This window comes from Mus pahari, chromosome 14, assembly GCF_900095145.1.
Source record: "Mus pahari chromosome 14, PAHARI_EIJ_v1.1, whole genome shotgun sequence".
Classification (NCBI taxonomy): Eukaryota; Metazoa; Chordata; class Mammalia; order Rodentia; family Muridae; genus Mus; species Mus pahari.
In genome coordinates, this window is record NC_034603.1 from 31,892,511 (window position 1) to 31,902,603 (window position 10,093).

At 50.8% G+C, this 10,093-nt stretch overlaps 1 protein-coding gene across 1 annotated transcript in view; it reads right to left on the reverse strand.

Annotated features, from left to right (window-relative positions):
- The window catches only part of Hs3st3b1 (heparan sulfate-glucosamine 3-sulfotransferase 3B1), a 34,556-nt gene extending 25,403 nt beyond the window's left edge, over positions 1-9,153 (reverse strand). Inside the window, exon 1 of the mRNA XM_021212657.2 lies at positions 8,181-9,153. Within this exon, the coding sequence (XP_021068316.1) occupies positions 8,181-8,734 (554 nt within the window). The 5' untranslated portion in view covers positions 8,735-9,153. The remainder of the gene's footprint in view (positions 1-8,180) is intronic.
- Positions 9,154-10,093: the final 940 nt, after the last annotated feature.

A 10,093-nucleotide genomic window follows, 5' to 3' on the forward strand; every position in this document is an offset into this window, starting at 1 on the left:
TGTCTGTGAGGAACAACCTCATTCAGAATGTCTGTCTGTGAGGAACAATCTCTTTCATGTCTGTTTGCGAGGAACAACCTCATTTAGAATGTCTGTCTGTGAGAAACAACCTCTGTCAGCACGTCTGTGAGGAATGGGGCTGTGGAAATTGTACCATGAAAAGTATATTCTTGATATGGAACAGGGCATGTTGCTCTGTCCTATGCCAGGTAACAAATGAAGGAAACAGGCTCTTTATAGGATGACAAGGGATGGGGCAGAGATGGACAGCACTGTCTTCCATGCCCAGTACAGCTGAGAGGGGCTACCTGGGGGGGGGGGGACTCTTTGCCATAGTAGCACCATATCTGGACTCTGTTCACATCAACACTGGTGGCATGTTTACAGGCTGCCAAACTCCTATAAAAAGCCGGGCTGGTGGCAGAGGCCCTTATTCCAGCACTGTGATTCGAACCAGGGCCTGAGTGAAGACCTGTATGCCCAAGCTCATCCACACATGAAATCATCCCTTGCTGGAGAGAGGGTGTTGGGAGAATGTCATGTAGAAATGAGGGTCCATGCTCTGTGCATCACACTTGCTCCAGAAAATGAACAAAGCGCTCCAGAAATGAAGTCTTTATCTTTTTTTTTACCGCAAGTGCTCAATAAATATGCCCTTGTCTGATGTTGGGGGAGGGGCTTAAATACAATTTATAAGTGTGCATTATTCATTGAACCTGGTGACACACACCTCTAATCCAAACTACTCAGCTGCCAGAAGGACCCCCAAGGTACAGGTCAGCCTGGGTGACTTAACTGGACTTGGCCTCAGAAGTAAGCTTTGCTGCACCCCCTCCAGCACACCCACACCCACCCATTTGGGGCTTCTGAGAAGCTCGTGGGTGGAAACAGGATGTTTCTTCTTTGTGTATCTGTGTTAACTGGTGGAGCTGGCATATGCTAAATGCCTGGAGCCTCTGAAACAATCATATGGGAGGGCTCCAGGGACTAGCCAAACAGCCAGCCAAGAGTAAGGGCTGAACTGAATGAGGACCAGTTTCCAGAAGGCTCTGGGAGGGGTCTGGAGGAGATGGGCGTCTCTAATTGTGTCAGCTTTCCTGACCGAATGCATTTTTGTGCAGGAAGAACGGAATAAATCTTGTTGTTTTTTTTTTTGTTTTGTTTTGTTTGTTTGTTTGTTTTTTCCAGCACCACCATAAGGAAACAACTCCTCCCCTCTCCTCAGGTCAAAATGAAGTTAGTTTCCACTGAATGCTTGCAGGCTGGTGTCTTGAAGGCTGGCCCCGCAGAGCAGGAGCGTCCAAAACTGAGTCTAATACAGAGAAGCAAGAATAACAAGAGGCTAGAGTTGGGCAGACTTGCAGACAGAATAGCTGGCTCCGAGAAAGCTCGTGGGCGGAACTCCGTACAGGTCCGATGCCATTGGTCTCCGGGCAGTCTCTCAGACCAATCAGCGCGGGCCGAGGCAGCTCAGCCCCACAGGTGAGGATCCGCCAGAAGCGCACGCGTGGCAGAGGCCAGCAAGCGTGGGCCCTATTGCACACTAATGTCACCAGGCCTGGAGAGGGGAAGACTCCTCCCTTATATCAGGAGAGGGCGTGGCAAGCGGCTTCTCTCGACTCCTGCCAGTATGTTTTTCACTGGCTACTCCTGATCTCAATGCCCAGAACCTCCTTTAAATTTTTTTTCTGGTTTAATATAAGGTTGCACGTTGGTTTGTGACAAATCCTGGAACCCAGAAATTCTGCATCCTGTGCCCCACCAACTCGCGGACGAACACACGGTCTCCTCCAAGGCGATTCAAAGCAGTCTGGCTCAGCTGAAGTGCCAGAGGCCTGACATAAACAGAGGCACTCAAGGTTCATGAATCTGCCAGGCTTACAAGGAATATATCTCATTCTAACACACTGCATGTCCTTTCAAATATTGAGAAAAACGAAGGCCTCTTTACAAAAAAAGGTCTATTTACACGACTAGATATCAATCACGTCTATTTCCATGACTCACTCAATTTTACGTTTGATTTTTTTGACTGAAACTATAGTAGTGTTGTGGTTGAATGTGATGTCTTAATTCCTGTATAGTCTTGGGGTCATTAGCATATCCACCTCCTTAAGCTTTTATCATCCCTTCGTGACGGGAGCATAGAGGTTCTCCTATTCTGTTCTATAATATACTATTGTTAACTGGATTCTCCCTGCTGTTCTACAGAACATCATAATGTTGTGGGGGCAAAGATGGAGCAGTACAGCTTCATTTAGTCATGTTTCTTACACGTCACAGGGAAGCAGGTTTTTTGAGTGAGTCAGTAACAAGCTATTTTCTAAATATTTGTCAAATGACCGCCGAGTGTGTGAAGTGCAGATATAAAAGAATTTTAAATACAGCGAGCCACTCCTCCTCAGCACAAAACTTTGCTATGTGTGTGTGGGGAGGGGGGGAGTTCTTGAGTGCAGGGATGTTGCAACACTCTAGCCTCTTGGCTATAATGGAATTTACTATCAAGTTACTAAGAATAATTGTCGCTCCTCACAGCTAACCTCCCCCATCTCTGGACAAGAAGAAGAAGTAGTCTGGCATGCAGACGCAGCCATTTTTATTTGAGGTTGGATAGTCTTGAGAAGGAATAAGACAGTCCTAACAAGGTCACAATTTAAGCGTAAAAAAAACTTTTCTGGTTTTCAATGACACTGGTACCCCATCTCTTTTTCTCTTGTCACTTGAGGAAGGCAGGATAGGCTCTCATTACCCTTGTCACTATGCCATGTACTTGGGGGAGTCGAGCCTCTCTCACCAGCCCTGCCCTTAAGTTTCTCTTACTCTCTGAAATAGTCTGGTTGACGTGAGGGGTGAAGTTCTGTGGAAGCTCTCTTTATAGCAATAGAAGCTGTTGTGCTGTGCCTGTAGTGTGGGCGTTCTGTGCTTCTGTCCACCAGTTTAACTTCCATGTTCATAGAGTAAGAACACAGAACATTCCAAGCGGCCCAGAGCAGTGGATAAGCTGTCTTGGTCCTGGGCTTCAGGTCTGAGGTTTGATAAACACAGCGCCTCTAATCTCAGAGCTGTCAGTGGTGTTTGTTTTGCTTTATGTATTTGTTTATTTTTTTTATTCCTAGTGAACTTATTGAAAATAGTTTTTGTGATTTGAATAGTCATTTTGTAGAAAAAAAGAAAACCTTGTGTTAAATCTGTTTTAAACTGAACAGCTCAAACGGAAGCATGCCTATTTAGAACGAGAATTTGTGCAGTGCTAATTATCAAAACATAAAAAAAAAAAATCAAAGAAACAAGAGATGTGTAAGATCTCTTCGCAGAGACAAATAGGAGACTGCAGACGGGAGAATACATCTTGTCATTATTAGTCGACATTAAACTATTGCTTTTTTAATAAGCAGATTCCTTTTTAAAAAAACAAAACCTAATGTAGCCAGCATTTAATTTCTATTTACTGTAGCAGCCTATCTTTTAAGAATGTCTCCTAAGATAAGGACTCCCAACTCATTTTTGGAGACAGACCTGCTGGATAATAACCTACCACTTGGAAGATAATAAATGCAATTTAATTCATACATTTTGGCATTTTATTTATCTAAAACTAATAGGCCACTATTAAATATTGACAATTTTATTAACTCAGCATCTGGGAAAACACTTATGATTAAGTTAATTTATGTTATATTTGCCCCCCAACTTGTAAAAGATTAATCAACCATTTTATGGTGTAATTTAGGGGCCTAATTAAAAACAGAGCTCAACACATGCTACATAGTCCTGCTGGTAAATCTTGACAGCATTCTAACAGAATGGTTTGTGTTTCAAATTGTTGCATCTCAATGTGGATGGCTGACCTTCTCCCAGCAGCCTGGACGTGAGCCGGGTACTTGTCTTAAACACCAGAACCTAGTAAGCACAATTATTTAGGAACAGATTATCCCCAGTGAGATCAGAGCTTCCAAGGAAGTCAGAAACAGGGCTGGCCACCAAGTTTTTTAGAAACTGACTAGGCTTGTGGAGGTAGGAGATCAGCTAAAAATACAGAGGAAATTACTGTTTTCAGCTGTCATTGGGAGACATTTATTACTGGATTTTAGTATCTCTAGAAAAAAACCTCAGAGTTCTAGCTACATCTGCCTTCTGATTAATGAGCACAAAGTAATCTCTGTGTCCTTCTTGACTTGGGATCATTCTATCGTTTTAAATGGACAAATTAATTCCAAAGAGCTTAAGAAGATGTCACTTAACCTGGGCCTCCCAGCCTGAAAGGGACAAATGGCAGTGAATAAACTACTTCCTCCAGGAGACACTGGCTGTTTTTTCAGCCACTATACTTGAGGGGTATTTTTGTCATTTTAATGACTCCTTTGATTCTAGCTGTCCTGTGCAGAGAAATAAAAGTGCCAGAGTGGTATGATTATCCTCATCTAGTTAGAAACCACTGCAAGATGATTCCCAGTCAATTGTCCCCACATTACAAAGGTTTTAAGATAAATGACAAAGTGGGCACGGGGGCCACCGGAGGTGGGCAGGAAACCTTCAAACACTATTAGAGCAGACATCACTTTGAAGAATTACACATGACTAACAGCACGTTTTTGGCCACTAAAGTCAGGGAGTCTGGCACAGAAAGATGTCCTGTTGGAAGAAGAACTCTTGTCACTTTCTAGCTGTGTGTGAGACTTTGGGCAAGTCGATTAACCTCTCTGTTCCAGCCTGTCTTTCCTCACCTGTCAAAGTATCCACTTCACAGGATGGTAATGAGGATTAAACCAGCTAACCATAACACTTGAAACAGTGCCTGGAACAAATGCTTAGTACAGTTTAACAATATTGTTAAACCACACACACATACACACACATACACACACATACACATACCCACAGAAATTGACATCCCCCACTCCCTCCCCTGCACACCCCCCCGCCGAGTCTTATTTTGTACAACCGAAATTTAAAGGGGACCTGATCTCGTGAAAGAAGTTCCCACTACTGTGGAGCAAATGACAATCATATAAAGTCTGACTAACTTAACTCCTAAACTCTGGTCATCAAATTCTTGGAAATTTAGAAAAACTTGAGCCGGATCAAGAAGAAATCCTTTTTAAAAACATCAATGTCTCTCCGTCAGTTTAAATCTTGGCTTGCTCCAAGGCTTGTAAGTTCCTGGTTCCCCTAACCCCCAATCCTCTCAGGCACCACAGCCCCATGAGCCCCTTAGACATCACGATCGGGCGGGCACTAAGTTTGGAAAGTGATTAGAGAAGCCTAGATGTGAACTGGAAAGTCAGCTCAGAGCTCTGGACAAACTGGGCCTCAAACAGACTGCAACTGGCTCGCATTAGCTTCGATTTTGCAAACTTGGGCGCTGAAAAGACTGGATGGTGGTGGCAGCAGGGTCAGCTCCAAGTTGCCACCAAAGCAGGCTCTGACCTCCCAGGATTCTGCCCCTCACCCCAATACTCCCCTCCCCGCGTTGGCTGATGGTGCATTGGTAGGGAGCTGTAAGGACTGCAAATTCCCTGGCATCCAGGAAAATCCACGAGGCTCTGGGCTCCTGGCAGGTCTGTGTATTAACCCATTAAACTCATTAACAACTCGCTCAGACACAGCCAAGACCCTCATTCTACAAGGGATTGCCTGCTGACCCCAGAACTCAACCATCCACTCCACACCCCCTCCCATTTTGTCTCAAAGGCCTTAAAAGCGCCTCGCCTTGCTCACACTTCGGCTTTGAGGACTTGTTTTAACCACGATTGTGCCTTGCAACAACATTCTAGTTAATCATTATTTATGCTGTTCTCCAGCGGGTGGCCTATCTCGGGACAGAGCAGGAGGGACCCTGCAGGCCTGGTTTGGAGCACAGCCTGGAGAGCCCGGTGGACTCCAGCCTTGAAAGGATAGGTGCAGCGCTCTGGGTCTGCGGCTCCTGAGCCTGTTGGATTTAGAGTTTCAGGGTTGCTTTCAAATAAAACGTAAAGTCCTTACATTGCTCCAGGCACTCAGAACAGTCTAAAATGATTTATAAGTTCTAAATAAACAGCATTATTTTTTTTCTTTAAGAAAATATTCAGTAAGTCTGCCGGCACACTGATCGCTGATGGGACAGCCAGGGAAGGCCGCGCGGACAGGACACTTGCGCTAATGCTACTGCAGCTAGATCATCAGGTCACCGCCGCGAGGCCTGTGCCTCCCGATGGCTTCCGAAGGAAAAGGACCCCGGCCCCCCCGCGGCCTGTTGGAGCCCGGGTGGCCCTCGCGGCTGCTGGCGGCGCGGTTTCGGGTCGCCGGTCCCCGCCACGCTCTTCAGCTGTGCTCTCTGTCGCCGCCCAAGAGAAGCGAGGGCCTCCAGAGCCCCAAGGGCGGTGGCAGGTGGAGGCAGCCACCTCTGCCTCCGCCTCTGCGTGAATCTTCCAGTGGGGATTTCCACCACCTGCCCCAGGTGCCTCTAAAACCTTCAAGGGCTCAGCGACTCGCCTGCCACTTGCTACCAACCCAGCCCGGAGTGGGTCTGAAAAAAAAAAAACAAAAAAAAAACAGGCTGCCTCGGGTTCGGCTCCGCCAAAAATGATTCTAAAGATTAGCCTGCCACCCGGTCCTCGGAACCTTATCCCAGGAGCCCGCTGTGTACCGGACGAGTGGTGGCAAAGAGGTAATGGCATCAACCATCACATCGATGGTAACAGCCTACAGATAGCGAAGGCCCCCGTGGTAAACTGCTCCTGGCGGCACCCAAGGATTCGCCCTTCCGGGCCCAGCCAGAATCCACGTTATTCCCAGTGCCCGGATGAGAACACCAGGACCCACCGGACGGGAATCCGATCGTTGCACCCGAGTCTCCATTCTTAGTTCGCAGTGTTTTGGGAACTGTGAGAAGGGAGACCGCCACTGCTGGTTTAAACCTCCAGTCTTGGGCAACTCTTCACAATTTAAAATAATAATAGTAGTAAAGAACAAAGGGGAGGGGGCGAGAGAGACTGGGAAAGGAGTTGCTTTAATCCTCAGGGTCAGGCCCTTTTATTTGCCACGCCATCCGTGTCCTAGAAAGTATGGTCGAGGCAGAGGGTTCGTGTTTCTCCTTGTTTTCGGAAATCCTGACGCTCTTTGAAAGCAATTGGGTCTGGGGGGTAAAAATCGAGTGCTGGGTGATGACCTAAGGCGCGGAGGACCAGGCTGGGTTTCCGGAAACTGGGGTGTGACCCCTCCAGCAACTCACACCAGACCAGCAGCCCGGGATGCAGTGGGCAGAGGTCGTGAATGTGACCCGGGAGCCTCGGTCCCTTTAGAACTGGGCTCACAGCCGGAAGCCACGACCTCGAAACAACCCTCATTTCTCAATCAATGGCCCAGGAATATTCTTTGAGCTCGGACATGTACCGGGTCCGCAGAAATACACGTCCTTGTCCTGGCCCTCCCAGCACCGAGGCCCGGGAGGCGAAACGGCAGCGCCCGCAGCGCCTCAGGCGCCCAGAAGCCTTCAAAGAGGCTGCGCGCTGCAGTGCGCGCCTTTGCCCGACAGGGACCAGCACAGCTCCACGCCCGGCGCGCCGCAGCCAGCAAAGTCGCGCTGCCTCCCGGTTACCCTCCCTAGCACAAGCGGCTCGCAAGCCGAGCGAGTCAAACCCCCTTCGGGTCCCGGCAACAGGAGAATTGTAACAAAAAGTTAACAGACTTGAAACGCCCTTGGCGCTGAGCCTTAGCCTGCGCCCCTCTCCCCATCTGGGTAGCAGAAGCGACTCTAGCAGTTGGTGCTCGTTAAAGGCTGTGACCCAGAGGCGCACAACACTCCTCCCCGCGTCCCTGGCTGCAAGAGAGACAACAAAATCCTAGCCACTCCGAGTTATTCGAGTGGATGCGGCCACAGTCAAAACGTAACCCGTTCCTCCGGCACTTTCCCAGTAGCTGCCGGGTGTCTTTATGGCGAGGTCACCTAAATGGTTCTAGGGCGCAGCGTACCAGACAACGGTGCCAAGCTAAAAGTTTCTGTAGGTGGCTGTCTCAGCCTACCCCGGAGCATCTGAATTCTCCGCAACTGTCCACCCGGAATGTGCGGTCGCACTTTGGTCCCCGCCCGCCCTAGGTTGACCGAAGTTCCCTGCTTCCCTCCCCACCTGACGCGCAACGGCTGATGGGGGCTCACGGTCGGGATCGCAGCCGGCGCAGCGGCCCCTGGAGAGGAAACTCACCGGTACCAGGCAAGACCCTTGTGGTAGCTGCGGTCGAAAAAGTGGGGCTCGGCGCCCACGGCGCGCACGTCGGGGTGTACGCGCAGGAACTCCAGCAACGCCCGCGTGCCGCCCTTCTTCACCCCGATGATGATGGCCTGCGGCAGCTGCTTGCTCCCAGCGCCGCTGAAGAAGCTGGAGATGGGACTGGGGGAGTCCGGCGCCTCTGGACTCAGTTCCTCCTGGCTCCCGGCGCCTACTGTCTTATCCTTGCCTGCAGCCAGCGAGTTGGCCGGAGGTGCCCGGAAGGGCATCTTAGGGGATGTCTCGTTCGGAGCTGTGACCATGGCTGGCTGAGCGTGAGTGGCGCGGGACCCCGAGCCCAGGAGCAGCAGGCCGGGAGCGGCGGTACAGGAGCCGGCGCACGAGTACAAGAACATGTACAACCAGATGCAAAGCATGGCGAAGAGCAGCGCGAGCTTCCTCCTCACCGGTGGCGGGGGCGGGGGCGGCTGCGGCAGGAACCGGCCCGGGACATCGAGGCAGGACCGGCCGCCGCTCAGGCGCTGCCCCATACGCGGCCCGCGGGCGCGGCCAGGGGCATGGCTCAGCACATGGCACGAGTCCCGCCGGAACAGAGAGCACCGCGACGGTCCCCTGCCACTTTGAGCCTGGAGTGATTCGGTTTATTGCCCTCGTGCGCGCGCGACTGCCGAGGCTGCGGCTCTTCCCCGGGTGGCGGCGGCGGTTGCAGCGGCGACGGCTCTTGACATGATGCCCACGAAAAGCCGGGGTTGGAAAGCGATGTCCGGGCGGCGGGAACTGTGAGCAGACGCGCTGTTACGCTGTGCCCCGCACCCAGTTCCTCTGGACGGGGCGCACCGCAGCTCGCCGGGGCTGCCTCCTCGCAGCCAGGAGATTGAGAGCAGCCCCGGCGCTTGCCCGCTGAGGCTGCGGCGGAGAACTGCGCAGGAAGAGAGCCCGGCACTGAGGTGGAGTGGGCGGTCCCGGCCTTCCGAGTGACGGGCTGCGCTACCTACCAGGAGCCGCGAGCAGCATGCAAATGCCGGAGCTTCACCCAAGTCGAAACAGCCAATCGTCTCTCGGAACGTGGGGGTGTGGAAAGGGTTCGCAAAGGGGGGTAAAGCAGTCTGGGGTTGCTATTGGCTTCAGAACTCAAGGGGCGGGTTCAGGGAGGCGAGGCCACCGGCTGGTGACAGGAGCAGATGGTGAGGATGCTGGAGTGACCCGACGCTGAAAGAGGTCCCACCCGGTTGAGTGGCGCTCTCCTATACACGCGCGCTTTTCCACACTCGCTTCTGAGGCCAGCCTTGGCTGTAGTCGCCTATTTGACAAGACTCTAGTCCCCATCCAAGTATCCCGCCGTCCGGCTCCTGAGTGTAAAAGCTGCGAAAGAGACAGGGATGGAAGAGGGAAAGCCGACCAGACGTGTTTCCAGCCCCACCGCAGACCCAGTTTCATAATCGGGGCTCAGGGAAGGGCCCCAACAGACCCTGATTTAGGAAGTTTAAGCAGGGAAAACCTCGGCGGAAGTCACTAACTTTCCCGGGTCTCTCAATATTGTCCAGAATGATCTCCCTGCGCCTGGCGCTTAACGGGGACAGACATAAACACTATCTCGCGCTTTTCAAATTCTCTTGAAAAGGCCCGGGGTGGGGGGCAGTGAACAGAGAGAAGGGAGGGTGTTTAGTTTAAAGACACTAGTTGAAACTTTAAGTCACATGTCGGAGGTTTTATATGGGTGTCTGTTCCTTGACAACCTTAATTTGATAAATGGTCTAACTTCTCTTTCTCTTGAATAAACAATTAAGCCGGCATCCGCCCCTGCTTAGATTTGTTGGGCTTCTGACCTGACACTGTGCTGAATCCTAGGCGTTTCCCCCCAACTTTTTAAAAGTAGAATGTCGATATGG